Here is an 18,596-nt window from a genome sequence, read left to right as displayed (position 1 = left end):
AGACGCAGTACGGTAGTCCACGGCTGTGGCTACCTCTGTGTCGTCAGTGCTCGTCCATAATTGTATACCTACCTGTGGTGGGTTGTTTTTTTCTATCTTCTTCATACTAGTAGTTTAGGAGTCTGCTGACAGTGTCCAGCAGGTCCGTCATTATATTATATATACCTGCAGTAGTGATATATATATATTTTTTATATCATTATCATCTCTATACTAGCAGACGCAGTACGGTAGTCCACGGCTGTAGCTACCTCTGTGTCGTCAGTGCTCGTCCATAATTGTATACCTACCTGTGGTGGGGGTTTTTTTTCTATCTTCTTCATACTAGTAGTTTAGGAGTCTGCTGACAATGTCCAGCAGGTCCGTCATTATATTATATATACCTGCATTAGTGATATATATATATATTTTATATCATTATCATCTCTATACTAGCAGACGCAGTACGGTAGTCCACGGCTGTAGCTACCTCTGTGTCGTCAGTGCTCGTCCATAATTGTATACCTACCTGTGGTGGGGTTTTTTATTCTATCTTCTTCATACTAGTAGTTTAGGAGTCTGCTGACAGTGTCCAGCAGGTCCGTCATTATATTATATATACCTGCAGTAGTGATATATATATATTTTTTATATCATTATCATCTCTATACTAGCAGATGCAGTACGGTAGTCCATGGCAGTAGCTACCTCTGTGTCGTCAGTGCTCATCCATAATTGTATACCTACCTGTGGTGGGGTTTTTTTTTCTATCTTCTTCATACTAGTAGTTTAGGAGTCTGCTGACAGTGTCCAGCAGGTCCGTCATTATATTATATATACCTGCAGTAGTGATATATATATATTTTTTATATCATTATCATCTCTATACTAGCAGATGCAGTACGGTAGTCCACGGCTGTAGCTACCTCTGTGTCGTCGGTGCTCATCCATAATTGTATACCTACCTGTGGTGGGGTTTTTTTTTCTATCTTCTTCATACTAGTAGTTTAGGAGTCTGCGGACAGTGTCCAGCAGGTCCGTCATTATATTATACATACCTGCAGTAGTGATATATATATATTTTTTATATCATTATCATCTCTATACTAGCAGACGCAGTACGGTAGTCCACGGCTGTGGCTACCTCTGTGTCGTCAGTGCTCGTCCATAATTGTATACCTACCTGTGGTGGGGTTTTTTTTTCTATCTTCATACTAGTAGTTTAGGAGTCTGCTGACAGTGTCCAGCAGGTCCGTCATTATATTATATATACCTGCAGTAGTGATATATATATATATTTTATATCATTATCATCTCTATACTAGCAGACGCAGTACGGTAGTCCACGGCTGTAACTACCTCTCTGTCGTCAGTGCTCGTCCATAATTGTATACCTACCTGTGGTGGGGTTTTTTTTTCTATCTTCTTCATACTAGTAGTTTAGGAGTCTGCTGACAGTGTCCAGCAGGTCTGTCATTATATTATATATACCTGCAGTAGTGATATATATATTTTTTATATCATTATCATCTCTATACTAGCAGACGCAGTACGGTAGTCCACGGCTGTAGCTACCTCTGTGTCGTCAGTGCTCGTCCATAATTGTATACCTACCTGTGGTGGGTTTTTTTTTTCTATTTTCTTCATACTAGTAGTTTAGGAGTCTGCTGACAGTGTCCAGCAGGTCCGTCATTATATTATATATACCTGCAGTAGTGATATATATATATTTTTTATATCATTATCATCTCTATACTAGCAGACGCAGTACGGTAGTCCACGGCTGTAGCTACCTCTGTGTCGTCAGTCACTCGTCATCCATAAGTATACTAGTATCCATCCATCTCCATTGTTTACCTGAGGTGCCTTTTAGTTGTGCCTATTAAAATATGGAGAACAAAAATGTTGAGGTTCCAAAAATAGGGAAAAATCAAGATCCACTTCCACCTCGTGCTGAAGCTGCTGCCACTAGTCATGGCCGAGACGATGAAATTCCATCAACGTCGTCTGCCAAGGCCGATGCCCAATGTCATAGTACAGAGCATGTAAAATCCAAAACACAAAATATCAGTAAAAAAAAAGACTCAAAAATCTAAAATAAAATCGTCGGAGGAGAAGCGTAAACTTGCCAATATGCCATTTACCACACGGAGTGGCAAGGAACGGCTGAGGCCCTGGCCTATGTTCATGGCTAGTGGTTCAGCTTCACATGAGGATGGAAGCACTCAGCCTCTCGCTAGAAAAATGAAAAGACTTAAGCTGGCAAAAGCACAGCAAAGAACTGTGCGTTCTTCGAAATCACAAATCCACAAGGAGAGTCCAATTGTGTCGGTTGCGATGCCTGACCTTCCCAACACTGGACGTGAAGAGCATGCGCCTTCCACCATTTGCACGCCCCCTGCAAGTGCTGGAAGGAGCACCCGCAGTCCAGTTCCTGATAGTCAGATTGAAGATGTCAGTGTTGAAGTACACCAGGATGAGGAGGATATGGGTGTTGCTGGCGCTGGGGAGGAAATTGACCAGGAGGATTCTGATGGTGAGGTGGTTTGTTTAAGTCAGGCACCCGGGGAGACACCTGTTGTCCGTGGGAGGAATATGGCCATTGACATGCCTGGTGAAAATACCAAAAAAATCAGCTCTTCGGTGTGGAAGTATTTCAACAGAAATGCGGACAACAGGTGTCAAGCCGTGTGTTGCCTTTGTCAAGCTGTAATAAGTAGGGGTAAGGACGTTAACCACCTCGGAACATCCTCCCTTATACGTCACCTGCAGCGCATTCATCATAAGTCAGTGACAAGTTCAAAAACTTTGGGCGACAGCGGAAGCAGTCCACTGACCAGTAAATCCCTTCCTCTTGTAACCAAGCTCACGCAAACCACCCCACCAACTCCCTCAGTGTCAATTTCCTCCTTCCCCAGGAATGCCAATAGTCCTGAAGGCCATGTCACTGGCAATTCTGACGAGTCCTCTCCTGCCTGGGATTCCTCCGATGCATCCTTGAGTGTAACGCCTACTGCTGCTGGCGCTGCTGTTGTTGCTGCTGGGAGTCGATGGTCATCCCAGAGGGGAAGTCGTAAGACCACTTTTACTACTTCCACCAAGCAATTGACTGTCCAACAGTCCTTTGCGAGGAAGATGAAATATCACAGCAGTCATCCTGCTGCAAAGCGGATAACTGAGGCCTTGGCATCCTGGGCGGTGAGAAACGTGGTTCCGGTATCCATCATTACTGCAGAGCCAACTATAGACTTGTTTGAGGTACTGTGTCCCCGGTACCAAATACCATCTAGGTTCCATTTCTCTAGGCAGGCGATACCGAAAATGTACACAGACCTCAGAAAAAGACTCACCAGTGTCCTAAAAAATGCAGTTGTACCCAATGTCCACTTAACCACGGACATGTGGACAAGTGGAGCAGGGCAGACTCAGGACTATATGACTGTGACAGCCCACTGGGTAGATGTATTGACTCCCGCCGCAAGAACAGCAGCGGCGGCACCAGTAGCAGCATCTCGCAAACGCCAACTCTTTCCTAGGCAGGCTACGCTTTGTATCACCGCTTTCCAGAATACGCACACAGCTGAAAACCTCTTACGGCAACTGAGGAAGATCATCGCAGAATGGCTTACCCCAATTGGACTCTCCTGTGGATTTGTGGCATCGGACAACGCCAGCAATATTGTGTGTGCATTAAATCTGGGCAAATTCCAGCACGTCCCATGTTTTGCACATACCTTGAATTTGGTGGTGCAGAATTATTTAAAAAACGACAGGGGCGTGCAAGATATGCTGTCGGTGGCCAGAAGAATTGCGGGACACTTTCGGCGTACAGGCACCACGTACAGAAGACTGGAGCAACACCAAAAACGCCTGAACCTGCCCTGCCATCATCTGAAGCAAGAAGTGGTAACGAGGTGGAATTCAACCCTCTATATGCTTCAGAGGTTGGAGGAGCAGCAAAAGGCCATTCAAGCCTATACAACTGACCACGATATAGGAGGTGGAATGCACCTGTCTCAAGCGCAGTGGAGAATGATTTCAACGTTGTGCAAGGTTCTGCAACCTTTTGAACTTGCCACACGTGAAGTCAGTTCAGACACTGCCAGCCTGAGTCAGGTCATTCCCCTCATCAGGCTTTTGCAGAAGAAGCTGGAGACATTGAAGGAGGAGCTAACACAGAGCGATTCCGCTAGGCATGTGGGACTTGTGGATGGAGCCCTTAATTCGCTTAACAAGGATTCACGGGTGGTCAATCTGTTGAAATCAGAGCACTACATTTTGGCCACCGTGCTCGATCCTAGATTTAAAACCTACGTTGTATCTCTCTTTCCGGCAGACACAAGTCTGCAGGGGTTCAAAGAACTGCTGGTGAGAAAATTGTCAAGTCAAGCGGAACGCGACCTGTCAACATCTCCTCCTTCACATTCTCCCGCAACTGGGGGTGCGAGGAAAAGGCTCAGAATTCCGAGCCCACACGCTGGCGGTGATGCAGGGCAGTCTGGAGCGACTGCTGATGCTGACATCTGGTCCGGACTGAAGGACCTGCCAACGATTACGGACATGTCGTCTACTGTCACTGCATATGATTCTCTCACCATTGAAAGAATGGTGGAGGATTATATGAGTGACCGCATCCAAGTAGGCACGTCAGACAGTCCGTACGTATACTGGCAGGAAAAAGAGGCAATTTGGAGGCCCTTGCACAAACTGGCTTTATTCTACCTAAGTTGCCCTCCCACAAGTGTGTACTCCGAAAGAGTGTTTAGTGCCGCCGCTCACCTTGTCAGCAATCGGCGTACGAGGTTACTTCCAGAAAATGTGGAGAAGATGATGTTCATTAAAATGAATTATAATCAATTCCTCCGTGGAGACATTCACCAGCAGCAATTGCCTCCACAAAGTACACAGGGAGCTGTGATGGTGGATTCCAGTGGGGACGAATTGATAATCTGTGAGGAGGGGGATGTACACGGTGATGAATCGGAGGATGATGATGAGGTGGACATCTTGCCTCTGTAGAGCCAGTTTGTGCAAGGAGAGATTAATTGCTTCTTTTTTGGTGGGGGTCCAAACCAACCCGTCATTTCAGTCACAGTCGTGTGGCAGACCCTGTCACTGAAATGATGGGTTGGTTAAAGTGTGCATGTCCTGTTTATACAACATAAGGGTGGGTGGGAGGGCCCAAGGACAATTCCATCTTGCACCTCTTTTTTATTTCATTTTTCTTTGCGTTATGTGCTGTTTGGGGAGTGTTTTTTGGAAGGGCCATCCTGCGTGACACTGCAGTGCCACTCCTAGATGGGCCAGGTGTTTGTGTCGGCCACTAGGGTCGCGTATCTTAGTCACACAGCTACCTCATTGCGCCTCTTTTTTTTCTTCTTTGCGTCATGTGCTGTTTGGGGAGTATTTTTTGGAAGGGCCATCCTGCGTGACACTGCAGTGCCACTCCTAGATGGGCCAGGTGTTTGTGTCGGCCACTAGGGTCACTTATCTTAGTCACACAGCTACCTCATTGCGCCTCTTTTTTTTCTTCTTTGCGTCATGTGCTGTTTGGGGAGTATTTTTTGGAAGGGCCATCCGGCCTGACACTGCAGTGCCATTCCTAGATGGGCCAGGTGTTTGTGTCGGCCACTAGGGTCGCTTAGCTTACTCACACAGCTACCTCATTGCGCCTCTTTTTTTCTTTGCGTCATGTGCTGTTTGGGGGGTGTTTTTTGGAAGGGCCATCCTGCGTGACACTGCAGTGCCACTCCTAGATGGGCCAGGTGTTTGTGTCGGCCACTTGGGTCGCTGAGCTTAGTCATCCAGCGACCTCGGTGCAAATTTTAGGACTAAAAATAATATTGTGAGGTGTGAGGTGTTCAGAATAGACTGAAAATGAGTGGAAATTATGGTTATTATTTAATAATACTTTGGGATCAAAATGACCCCCAAATTCTATGATTTAAGCTGTTTTTTAGGGTTTTTTGAAAAAAACACCCGAATCCAAAACACACCCGAATCCGACAAAAAAAATTCGGTGAGGTTTTGCCAAAACGCGTTCGAACCCAAAACACGGCCATGGAACCGAACCCAAAACCAAAACACAAAACCCGAAAAATTTCCGGTGCACATCTCTAATTGCAGCGTGCCCTTACAGGCTACTTTTTAATGCAGGGTACTCTTACAGACTAGTTATATTTCGTAGAGTTCATATAATGCCAGTGTGGCCGGAGAGCCCCAGCCACAAGGCAAATGGCCGCCTTGGCACTGAAGGGGTTAATCCCTAGTGCCCGGCGCCATTTGTTAAAGACAATGGGCGCTTGGCGCCAGATTTAAAAATGTATTGTGGGCGCTAGGCGCCGTGTTTTATTAATATAAAAAATGTATTTTATGGTTGTGCCGTGGTCCCGGACCTCTCCGGAGACCACGGCAGGGAGGACAGCCCCCGGCGCGCTCAGCAGAGTGTGCGCGCCGGGGGAGAGGAGGCAGCCGCTGACCGCCGGAGTCCGGGAGCTCCGCTCCCGGCAGCGGTCAGTGTAGCCCCGGGCGCACTGGAGTGTGCGCGCCGGGGAGAAGGGTGAGCGCTGCGGCTGGGAGCTCGGCTCCCGCTGCAGTGCTCTATGTGAGAGCCGCCGCTGGGGGCCGGGAGCTCTGCTCCCAGCGCCTCAGCCCAGCACGGGTGGCCAGCCGCAGCAGCCGGGACGGACGTCCCGGGCTGCTAGCCGGCGAGGGGGGTGCGCTGCAGCTCGGCTCCCCGCCGGACGCTGCAGCGAGGCTACCAGACAGGCGCCGCTCATGGGGGACCGGGCTAGCCGGCTCCCTAGCGGCGTGGGTGAAAGTAGGCTGCCCAGCAGGATGGTGAGCGCTGGGGTCCGGGAGCTACGCTCCCGGCGCCTCAGCACTGAAACAAGCCAGGGTCACGGCGGCCGGGACAAGTGTCCCGGGCCGCCGGACTTCGGTACAGGGGGGTGCGCCGCTGCGTGCGGCGGGGCCACAAAAGTAGTGCCACACTGGGGGGACAGGGAGAGCCAGCTCCCTGGAACCCCAGAGGCAGGAAGGCAGGCTGGAGGATGGGGGAAGCCAGCCCCATACCTCCAGCACAGAGGGAGAGCCCTAGCAGCCAGGCTGCAGGGCTAGGGAAGGCACAGTAGTTAGGACATTGTGTAAAACATGCAGTGCCTAGGTATGTGGAGCCTGTGCAGGCTCAGAGTGTATTTAAATGTATAAACATGTACAGTGTGATTTAAATGTAATGTATGTAAAGGTAAAATGCACTTACTTGATTGTGTGTCCCAGGAGGGGGGAATCCATAGCTGTGCAGGCTGATGGATTCTCCCAGACCTTTTCCCTAAAAACGGAATGCTTTCCCATCCAGCCTCACAGTTCCAATGGGCACAGGGAGAAAGAGAAGCAGCTTAGCTATGAAACAAGCTGAGTGGTTTCTTGGAGCTCCATGGAGATCAGCCGTAGTGGCCAGGAAACCTGGACCGGGGAGCCAGGCTGCCCAGCTCTGGAGCCCAAATCCAGGCTGCAGGCAGTGAGAGGGGTCCCGGGCAGGTTTCTGGAAGTCAGATTTAGGAGGGAAAACTTCCCCCCAGCCAGACTGAACGGCACCGTGGGAGTATCCTGCTCTCCCAGATGGGAGAGTCACAGGAGACCGACCACTCCCCACTGTCCATAGGGAACAATGTTAGGTGTGCATGAGACCAGAGCATGCACAGCTCATGGGTAAACATTGATTGGTTGTACACCACAGGGCGGGCTTACCCCCTGTGGTAAGGGGTCTTGGAGAGGGATAAAAGAAGGGCAGTTGGCCCATAGGATTGTGTATTGTAACATCTTCTTCTGCTGAAAAGATCTTGATTGTATGCTGTTGCCCCTAGCAATAGGGAGGAGCCTTTTTAAAGGTTATTTGAGCAATAAACACCTTTGCCTCAAGAAGACTGCTTCATCTTGTGACCAACAGGGTTAGGCCAAACCTAGCCCCGTTCTCCGGCTGTCCAGGGAAGCACCTGACGTCTCCAAGCTCCGCCTTCCGCCAGCTACCGGTAGAGGCCTAGCAAGTGGCTAGTGGGGATTCGTCGACACCACACAGGTGTGGTAAAGCAGTGCGTCGGCACATACAGAGCAGAACCGTAGTTACAAACGCCACGGCAGGTTAGGAGTTTGGTGGTGGCAGCGAGAACCCGCCCACAGCGCAGTGGGTGGAGTCAGTAACAGGCGGTTACTGACGGTAAGCGGGAATCCCCTATGTGGTCAGGCCTCGTGCGGCTTGACCTTCCATTCTGTGCGCAGTCAACGGGACGCGGAAGCTGCGAGTGCTTCCGTACGGTATCGTCCTGTCACAGAAATTGGTGGCATAGTGGTGGGATAATCCCAGGCGGCTTTTCATCACCCGATTGGAGAAGCCGAGTTACTCAGGAGAGGAGTAACTGCAGCGCAGGAGAACGCACAAGATGGCGGAATTCAGCGGAATGTCCAAGGATGATCTGGAGATCGTATGCCAGGAGAAGGGTGTGGATATCCCTTTCAACGCGTCCAAGAGCGTCATGCAGGCGGCGCTCAGGAGCTGGGAGGAGTCTCAGGTGGAGGTGGAAAACACTGACGGCGTCAGCATCGCAGAGGACGACCCAACAGGGGACCTTCGCACAGGACCGGTGAGACCCACAAGCCCCGCCCTCTCTCACAACAGCCATGTTTCCCAGCAATCCCTAGCAGGGCCAGGATCCCAACGTCCCAGGGGGGGCGACCCGGATACCCTAGCAGATCGGCTAGCGGAATTGGGGGAAAGGGCCACGGAGCAAGAACGCATGCTTGTCATTCGGATGTGGCATGCGGAGCGGGCATCACAGGCCGTGGTACCCCGGGAGCCGTTGTCAGCTGTTGTGCACAGATCAGGACGAGTTCAGTTTGCCAAGTTTGCAGACAGTGATGGGGACATTGATGGACATTTACAAGTTTTTGAAAGGACTTGCAAACTACACGATCTACCCAAGTCGGAGTGGGTGAGGCACCTTGTGCCCACTCTGCATGGAGAGGCCTTGGAGGCCTATCGAGGAGTGGCGACGGAGGACTGTGGGAACTACGACGAAGTCGCGAAGGCCCTCCTCCAGCGATTCTTCATCACTCCCGAGTCTTACAGGAAGAAATTCAGAGACTTGCCCAAGAATCCTAGCAGCACCCATGAGCAGTTCGCCACCCAGCTGCGGCAGTACGTGGTGAAGTGGGTGAAGGATTCGGAAGCCACTACGTGGGACGCACTGATCGACCTGATCTGCAGGGAGCAGTTCTACCGCAGGTGCGCCCCAGAAGTGAAGGAGTGGGTGCTAGATCGGGAGCCACCCAGCTTAAAGATGGCTGCCCAGTTAGCAGACAAATATGTGGCAATTCGGCCGCAGGGGCAGAAGCGCCCAACCAGCAGCCAGCCCCAAAAGACTGTACCACCAGGGGGACACCCCTCTTCAGCTCATCGCCCCCCAAAGCAAGCATCTTCCAACCCGGGTGCTTTTGGCCAGCAACCGCCCCGCAGTGCCCCTGCCAGTAATCAGAGGCCATCGGAGCCACGCCTGGACAAAAAGTGCTATGGCTGTGGGAAGATCGGACATCTGAGGATGAACTGTCCTGCATCCCAAGCACCCCAGACTCGTGCCCCAAATCCGAGTGCTGGAGCCCGGATTGCTTGCTTAACCCGTGAAGATGAGCTTCCAGAGACTGTACCCCCTCCAGTCAGTCCGATGGAGTGTGGCACGAAACAGGTGGACTCCACGGAAAGAGTCACCTGTATGGCTAAGAAGCCCCCACCAAATATGTGGCGACACCTGCAGCCGGTCCAAGTGGGCTCCCTGCAGGGCGAAGGCTTAAGAGACTCTGGGGCCTCCATAACCATTGTAAGCCCCCACCTGGTCGACCCTGCTGCCGTACTGCAGGGTTGCACTGCAAAAGTTACAGTGGCCGATGGGCTAGAGCGAGAAGTGCCCATGGCCAGAGTCTACCTCGACTGGGGAGCTGGACAAGAGCTAAGAGATGTTGCCGTAATGGATGGCCTCCCAACTGATGTCGTCTTGGGGAATGATCTCGGTGGAGGGATCGTTACTGCCTTCGCGAACGCCATCACCCGGAGTCAAGCGGCCAGACTACAGTCTTCATCGTCTCTGCCAGCACCGCCCAGCCCAGAGGAAAAGACCCCAGCGGCTGAACAACCGCCAACCACAGCGTCAGCCATCCCAGAGGAAAAGACCACAGCGGCCAGATCAGCACATCTGCCCCTTGCCTCTGGTGGGCCTACGTCCCCTAGCAACGCAGAGGATGTCGGTTCCAGTTTGTTGAATCCTGTGCGGGTGCCCAGTGATGCTCCTGTCCCTAGTGGTTTGCCAACTCCGGCGGTGAGTATGAGTGACTACACCGACCCTACCATGACTAACCCCAACTTGACTGATCCCAATATTCCCCCTGTAGAGTGTCCAAACTTAGGAGAAAGTGAGGGTTGCAGGCAGGAGTTTAGGGAAGCTCAGCTCTCTGACCCATCCCTGGAAGGTATGAGGCGCCAAGCTGGCCGCGGCCTTGCTGGGATGGGGGCAGGGAGCGTGACCTGGTGGAAACGGTTACTGTACCGGGTAGCAAAGGTAGAAGGGGATAGGCCAGTGCGGGAGCAAGTTCAACTGGTGGTTCCCAGGAGCTTTCGGGAGCAACTGATGTCAGTTGCCCATGAAATTCCTTTGGCGGGACACCAGGGGAGGGACCGAACACTGAGGCGCCTGACGCAGAACTTTTTTTGGCCCGGAGTGTCGGATGACGTCCGGACCTACTGTAAGTCCTGTGATGTGTGCCAACGGCTTGGTCGCCCCAGTGCTCGGGCTCCCCTGAGGTCTTTGCCAATAGTCGGGGAACCTTTCCAACGAGTGGCCGTGGACATAGTCGGTCCCCTACCTGTGCCCAGTAGATCGGGGAAGAGGTACATCCTCACCGTGGTGGATTATGCTACCCGGTATCCAGAGGCTGTGGCTCTGTCCGCCATCACTGCGGAAAAGGTAGCGGACGCTCTGCTAGGCATATTTAGTAGAGTAGGGTTTCCCAGTGAGGTCCTAACCGATCAAGGGACGCAGTTCATGAGTGATCTGGTCCAGTGTCTCTGGGCGAAGTGTGGAGTGCGCCAACTCCGCACTGCCCCCTATCATCCCCAGACTAACGGACTTTGCGAGAGATTCAATGGCACTCTGAAGCAGATGCTACGGGCATTTGTGACTTCGGAGGGAGGAGACTGGGAGCGATACCTGCCGCACCTCCTGTTTGCGTATCAGGAAGTGCCCCAGGAGTCAACCGGATTCTCACCCTTCGAGTTACTATATGGCCGCAGAGTCCGTGGACCTCTTGACCTGTTCCGGGAGTCTTGGGAGGGGGAGCTGATCCACCAGGATGAGTCCGTGGTGGAGTATGTGTTGAAGCTCAGAGATCGGTTAGAGAATCTCATGGGACTAGCGCAAGCGAATCTTGCGGAAGCACAGACCAAGCAGAAGACTTGGTATGACCAGGGCGCGCGTGCTCGGGTCTTTGGAGTAGGGCAGAAGGTGCTGGTTCTGGTGCCCACACGTCAGAACAAGCTCCAGGCTGCCTGGGCGGGACCATACACGGTCGCAAAACGCCTAAGCGACATCACCTACGTGGTGTCATTTGACAGCGATGGTAGGAGGCAGCGTACCTACCATATAAACATGTTGAAGGCATACCACGAGCGTGTGGAGTCGGTAGCCGCTGTGTGCTGCCTGCCGATGGAGGAACCAGGAAAAGATCCCATTCCTGACCTCCTCGCGGATGCCAAGGGTGAGGGTGGTGTAGAGGAAGTTAGCTGGAGCAGTGAGCTTGGTAACCACAAGAGGGAGCAGCTGGAGTCAGTGCTGCAGTCCTTTGAGGCCCAGTTCAGCAGGAAGCCCGGCCTGACTTCCCTATGTGCCCATCATGTAGACACTGGTGAGCATAGGCCAATTCGGCAACCCGCGTATCGGGTCTCGCCAGAGGCACAGGCGAGTATCTACCAAGAGGTGCAGGAGATGTTAGCGCTAGGCGTAATCACGCGCTCCAACAGTCCCTGGGCCGCCTCCGTTGTACTGGTTCCCAAGAAGGACCGGACAACCAGGTTCTGCGTAGACTACCGCCGGTTGAACGAAGTAACCAAATCCGATGCCTATCCCCTACCCCGCATTGACGCACTGTTAGACGAGCTGGCTGGGGCGAAGTACATCTCTACGTTCGACCTGAGCAAGGGGTATTGGCAGATACCAATGACTCCCGAGGCTCAGGAACGGTCCGCTTTCATCACCTCCTTTGGCTTGTTTGAGTTCAAAACGATGCCATTTGGGATGAAGAATGCGCCAGCCACCTTCCAGAGTGTGGTCGATGACCTACTGAAGGGGTTCCGAGAGTTCGCCCAGGCCTACTTGGATGACATTGCTGTCTTCAGCCGAACCTGGGAAGAGCACCTGGGCCATGTGGGGTTGGTGTTAGAGAGGATTCGGTGGGCAGGTCTGACCATCAGGGCAGACAAGTGCCAAATGGGGATGACAGAGGTACAGTACCTGGGGCACCGTGTGGGGGGAGGTAAGGTGAAGCCTGAACCAGCGAAGGTGGAGGCGATCCGCGACTGGCCCCCGCCCACAACCCAGAGACAGGTCCTGGCTTTCTTAGGGATCGCAGGATACTACAGACGTTTTGTCCCTGACTTTAGTTCTGTGGCCAAACCCCTGACTGATCTGACTAAGAAGAAACTCCCCAAGATAGTTGACTGGACGACCGCATGTGAGTTGGCATTCCAGTCGTTGAAAACTGCTCTAGTACAAGCCCCAGTAGTGATGGCGCCGGACTATAGTAAAAACTTTGTTGTACAAACTGATGCGTCACAGTACGGACTCGGGGCAGTACTGAGCCAGGAGGGGCCGGATGGACAGGAGCACCCTGTGGCCTATTTGAGCAGAAAGCTGCTACCGCGGGAGGTGGGGTATGCCACAATTGAAAAGGAGTGTTTGGCTATTGTTTGGGCTGTGAAGAAGCTTCAGCCCTATTTGTATGGCCGCCATTTTACGGTGGTAACGGACCACAATCCATTACGGTGGCTCCAACACACCACGGGGGAAAACGGCAGACTGTTGCGGTGGAGCCTTGCTCTTCAGGTTTATGACTTCCATATTATCCACAAGCAAGGCAAGGCTCATAGCAACGCAGACGGACTGTCACGGCAGGAGGAGCCTGAACCCCCAAAGAACTCCCGGTAACCCCATTAAGGACTGCGGAACCAGGACCCAAATCGTTGGGACATGGGTCCCTGGTTGACCCGCTTGAATGGGGGGGGAGGAGTGTGGCCGGAGAGCCCCAGCCACGAGCCAAATGGCCGCCTTGGCACTGAAGGGGTTAATCCCTAGTGCCCGGCGCCATTTGTTAAAGACAATGGGCGCTTGGCGCCAGATTTAAAAATGTATTGTGGGCGCTAGGCGCCGTGTTTTATTAATATAAAAAATGTATTTTATGGTTGTGCCGTGGTCCCGGACCTCTCCGGAGACCACGGCAGGGAGGACAGCCCCCGGCGCGCTCAGCAGAGTGTGCGCGCCGGGGGAGAGGAGGCAGCCGCTGACCGCCGGAGTCCGGGAGCTCCGCTCCCGGCAGCGGTCAGTGTAGCCCCGGGCGCACTGGAGTGTGCGCGCCGGGGAGAAGGGTGAGCGCTGCGGCTGGGAGCTCGGCTCCCGCTGCAGTGCTCTATGTGAGAGCCGCCGCTGGGGGCCGGGAGCTCTGCTCCCAGCGCCTCAGCCCAGCACGGGTGGCCAGCCGCAGCAGCCGGGACGGACGTCCCGGGCTGCTAGCCGGCGAGGGGGGTGCGCTGCAGCTCGGCTCCCCGCCGGACGCTGCAGCGAGGCTACCAGACAGGCGCCGCTCATGGGGGACCGGGCTAGCCGGCTCCCTAGCGGCGTGGGTGAAAGTAGGCTGCCCAGCAGGATGGTGAGCGCTGGGGTCCGGGAGCTACGCTCCCGGCGCCTCAGCGCTGAAACAAGCCAGGGTCACGGCGGTCGGGACAAGTGTCCCGGGCCGCCGGACTTCGGTACAGGGGGGTGCGCCGCTGCGTGCGGCGGGGCCACAAAAGTAGTGCCACACTGGGGGGACAGGGAGAGCCAGCTCCCTGGAACCCCAGAGGCAGGAAGGCAGGCTGGAGGATGGGGGAAGCCAGCCCCATACCTCCAGCACAGAGGGAGGGCTGCAGGGCTAGGGAAGGCACAGTAGTTAGGACATTGTGTAAAACATGCAGTGCCTAGGTATGTGGAGCCTGTGCAGGCTCAGAGTGTATTTAAATGTATAAACATGTACAGTGTGATTTAAATGTAATGTATGTAAAGGTAAAATGCACTTACTTGATTGTGTGTCCCAGGAGGGGGGAATCCATAGCTGTGCAGGCTGATGGATTCTCCCAGACCTTTTCCCTAAAAACGGAATGCTTTCCCATCCAGCCTCACAGTTCCAATGGGCACAGGGAGAAAGAGAAGCAGCTTAGCTATGAAACAAGCTGAGTGGTTTCTTGGAGCTCCATGGAGATCAGCCGTAGTGGCCAGGAAACCTGGACTGGGGAGCCAGGCTGCCCAGCTCTGGAGCCCAAATCCAGGCTGCAGGCAGTGAGAGGGGTCCCGGGCAGGTTTCTGGAAGTCAGATTTAGGAGGGAAAACTTCCCCCCAGCCAGACTGAACGGCACCGTGGGAGTATCCTGCTCTCCCAGATGGGAGAGTCACAGGAGACCGACCACTCCCCACTGTCCATAGGGAACAATGTTACGTGTGCATGAGACCAGAGCATGCACAGCTCATGGGTAAACATTGATTGGTTGTACACCACAGGGCGGGCTTACCCCCTGTGGTAAGGGGTCTTGGAGAGGGATAAAAGAAGGGCAGTTGGCCCATAGGATTGTGTATTGTAACATCTTCTTCTGCTGAAAAGATCTTGATTGTATGCTGTTGCCCCTAGCAATAGGGAGGAGCCTTTTTAAAGGTTATTTGAGCAATAAACACCTTTGCCTCAAGAAGACTGCTTCATCTTGTGACCAACAGGGTTAGGCCAAACCTAGCCCCGTTCTCCGGCTGTCCAGGGAAGCACCTGACGTCTCCAAGCTCCGCCTTCCGCCAGCTACCGGTAGAGGCCTAGCAAGTGGCTAGTGGGGATTCGTCGACACCACACAGGTGTGGTAAAGCAGTGCGTCGGCACATACAGAGCAGAACCGTGGTTCCAAACGCCACGGCAGGTTAGGAGTTTGGTGGTGGCAGCGAGAACCCGCCCACAGCGCAGTGGGTGGAGTCAGTAACAGGCGGTTACTGACGGTAAGCGGGAATCCCCTATGTGGTCAGGCCTCGTGCGGCTTGACCTTCCATTCTGTGCGCAGTCAACGGGACGCGGAAGCTGCGAGTGCTTCCGTACGGTATCGTCCTGTCACAGCCACACTTATCCTGTTTTAGTTAGTAGTGTATTGATCATGTCTGGAGGTCCTGTCTGCTTATTGCACTCAGCATAGTAAATCATCCCCATAAATTGTAATCCAACACTGCCAACTATAGTATAAATCTTCTATCATTTACTTGTGCCCCTTACCTCTGCCTGCTCCAAGCCACATTGTTCTTCCAGAGGCTGAATGAAGTTAGGTTGCCTAGTAATGGAGATTTGGCCCAGAAAACCAGCAATGACTGCGATAGATTGGTTTATCTGTTTCTTTGACTTTTTCAACATTGATGTAATGTCACATTCACAACCCTGTGCAAACAAAAGGATAGTTGGCATGAGATGAGGCATCTGTAACTAATTCAGACTGCAACTGTGGCAATCATAATCAAGGGGAAAAAAAACCTTTACACTGCCATTTATATGAAGTGCCCATATTAATGACATTCACTATGTACTATGCGCATAACCTCAAACCATACTTAAAATTGTCCAATATGCTCACTGCTTGCCACCATACAATGTTTGGCATGCAAAGCTTTTGTTTTAAATCCCGGAACTGTGTGAATTTGCAAAACTTGAGACAACGCAACAGAAAACCCTTAAGTTGCTATAACATCTTACTGTGAGACTTGTTAAAACTAAACACTGCCATTTTCTAATTCACGGCATGTCAACTTTATGAGCTGTTCTCTTAAACGTCCTTTTTGTTTTATTACTGGCTATCAAACGACTTCTTTCAGAGCCATGGAAACCAAAAATACTTTGCCCTGAGATGCTGCCTGCAAATACAGGGTGGAGGTGGGGGTTGGGGTGGACTTACATGGAGCAGAAATGTCACACTGCTCCCCAGTTTCTTTACTTCACCAACTAGCTGATGTGTGAGGTAGGAGGACTGGGATATATGAAGCTGCTGGACAGATACAGCCATATGTTTGAAAGCGGAGGATATGCTGAGGATATGGTGCTGGATACCCACATCACCTAATTCTTCAACAGAGGAACACATGACATGAAGTTAGAATGGAACACAGAATACTATTTATACTTTAACATTTAAACAAAAATGAGCTTAGGCTAAATTAGTTCAGTCCTACAAATCTACATAGTCTGACAACACTATCAGAAAATGTTACACTTTTATGTTAAAGTAGTGTACACTGGCTGTTCGAGACTTAATATTTAAGTGTAAAATCTAAATCATACCAAGCCAAAGTCATCAACACTAAGGGTAATCATGCAGTCATGTAAGTCTGACATCAGTTTATACAGTATATATATAAAAAAAAACACAAAAACACACACACACACACACACACACACAAAACCTGATCTGTCATTTATTTAGAAAGGTACTTCAAAAGGGATTTTAGATTGTCATCCCTGCACTTCAACAGTGTTGTATTTTGTGTACAGCTGAAAGCAAAAGGAAATTGCAAGATATAATAATTAAGTGTACAACAGGATAGATGTGTCCCTACAATAGGTAGTAACCTGGCACCTGCCATACAATACCTAAACCATCTGTGCACCCGCCATACAAAACCAAAGGCATCTGTGCTACCGCCATACGGTATGTACACTTACCACCAGTAAAGTAAGAATAAGGTGACAAGGATTGGTTGAGGGTGCACAACATATGGCAAGGGAAGGGTTGTTTGTCTCCCAACTGTATGGTTATCAAAATAATGCTCTGCTGTATTTTGGTTACTAGAATGCCTTCTGTTGTATGGAGGTCACTAAGAATTCACTGCACCATTCACAGAACCAGTGTTTGTATTCCACACTTTGGTGTTTCCCATTTGTATTTGCTTCATCTTCCAGTGTACTAGTTTATCAACTTATAAAATGACCCCTTCTACAGTGGCAGGCTCCACCTACCACTGTGTTGCTAATTGATGTGGCTACAGCCAATTGTGTCCTAACCCGAAGTACAGTACATTTGTGCTTATCCCACATACCGTTGGTTTTACTTCTAAGCGCATGAGACAACTTTCAGAGGTTTTTCAGGTGACATTAAAGCTCCCAATCTGCCCCAAACTAAATTAGCAGGTTACTCGCACATTACTCCCAATAACAGATGATTGCTTTAGATTTGCTCGGTTATGTACGGATCTCAAAAACGGCATCTCATTAGCTATCCAGATGTTACGTGTTTGGGATAGCCAGTAAGACAAATTTAAACTTGCACTAAAAAGAACTGAATAAAACTGAAGTGATCTCTACTCCCAAAACCACCGAGGTTGCATTTTCTCCAATTCACAATAGTCTAGAAGGATTTCACCATGGTTAGGGAATGCACTCCCTCAGTCAAAATGTACAGGCACCCTACCCTAAGCTCCACTAATGTGACTGACCAGTATAAAATGTTTACATCAAACAGGCATAAAATGGGGGATGATGGTAGTTGACTGGACTAAAATGGTACCCTGACGTTTCTTTGAGAGAAGGCGAATTCTGGGGAAATCTGAATTAGGGTTACTGTACAGCTCCTTGAATTTTAGGCCCAGATTCATCAAGCCTTGGAGAGAGATAAATTGCACGGTGATACAGTACCATCAATCCGCTCCTGTCATTTTTCAAACACAGCCTGTAACATGGCAGTTAGGAGCTGATTGGTTGGTACTTTATCACCGTGCAATTTATCACTCTCCAAGGCTTGATACATTTGAGCCATTTGAAGCAGAAAAAGGAGTATCTTCCTTCTGCCTAACTGTAGCACACAAATTACAACTCACTTTACATCATTTGCTCACCCTGCTGCTCATAGATTTCAACATCATTGCTTGATGTGGAGATTTCATGGAGATCAGTTAGCAGTTGAAGAATGAAGCCTTTAGCGGTTGAGACTGCAAGACAAAAACACCTGGGTCACTGGTACAGCAACGCAACACAGGTTCTCCATGGAATGCTGTATGAGAGGACTATTGGGTGGAGACATGTTTTGCTTTTCATCTGAATGGAAGATGTGTGATGTTCTACAGGTGGACATAGCTTACCAAGAACAGACAAATACTTCACCTTTTCCTATTAGGAACCCCGAAGTATGTCTGGAGTGTGAATTCCTTCCTCTAGGAGAAAATATATATATATATATAAATAAATGGGAGGAACATATTTTGAAAGATTCAGGCATAATGTTCACCATAAATATAACTTTCTATTTGCCATTTTGTTCA

At 50.9% G+C, this 18,596-nt stretch overlaps 1 protein-coding gene across 4 annotated transcripts in view; it reads right to left on the bottom strand.

The window, feature by feature from the left end:
* The window catches only part of LOC134948694 (kinesin-like protein KIF14), a 76,731-nt gene that overhangs the window by 37,624 nt on the left and 20,511 nt on the right, over positions 1–18,596 (bottom strand). For all 4 annotated transcript variants that reach the window (XR_010183003.1, XM_063936862.1, XM_063936861.1 and 1 more), the window contains 4 exons: positions 18,439–18,488; positions 18,174–18,266; positions 16,241–16,407; positions 15,571–15,729 (listed from right to left, as the gene is read on the bottom strand). Coding sequence is in view for 3 of the 4 variants with exons in the window: in XM_063936862.1 (XP_063792932.1) it covers positions 15,571–15,729; positions 16,241–16,407; positions 18,174–18,266; positions 18,439–18,488 (469 nt within the window). In the remaining variant the exon portion in view is untranslated. The remainder of the gene's footprint in view (positions 1–15,570; positions 15,730–16,240; positions 16,408–18,173; positions 18,267–18,438; positions 18,489–18,596) is intronic.

The sequence above is a fragment of the Pseudophryne corroboree genome, chromosome 8 (genome assembly GCF_028390025.1).
Source record: "Pseudophryne corroboree isolate aPseCor3 chromosome 8, aPseCor3.hap2, whole genome shotgun sequence".
NCBI classification, from domain to species: domain Eukaryota; kingdom Metazoa; phylum Chordata; class Amphibia; order Anura; family Myobatrachidae; genus Pseudophryne; species Pseudophryne corroboree.
This window is presented reverse-complemented; position numbering and strand designations above follow the sequence as displayed.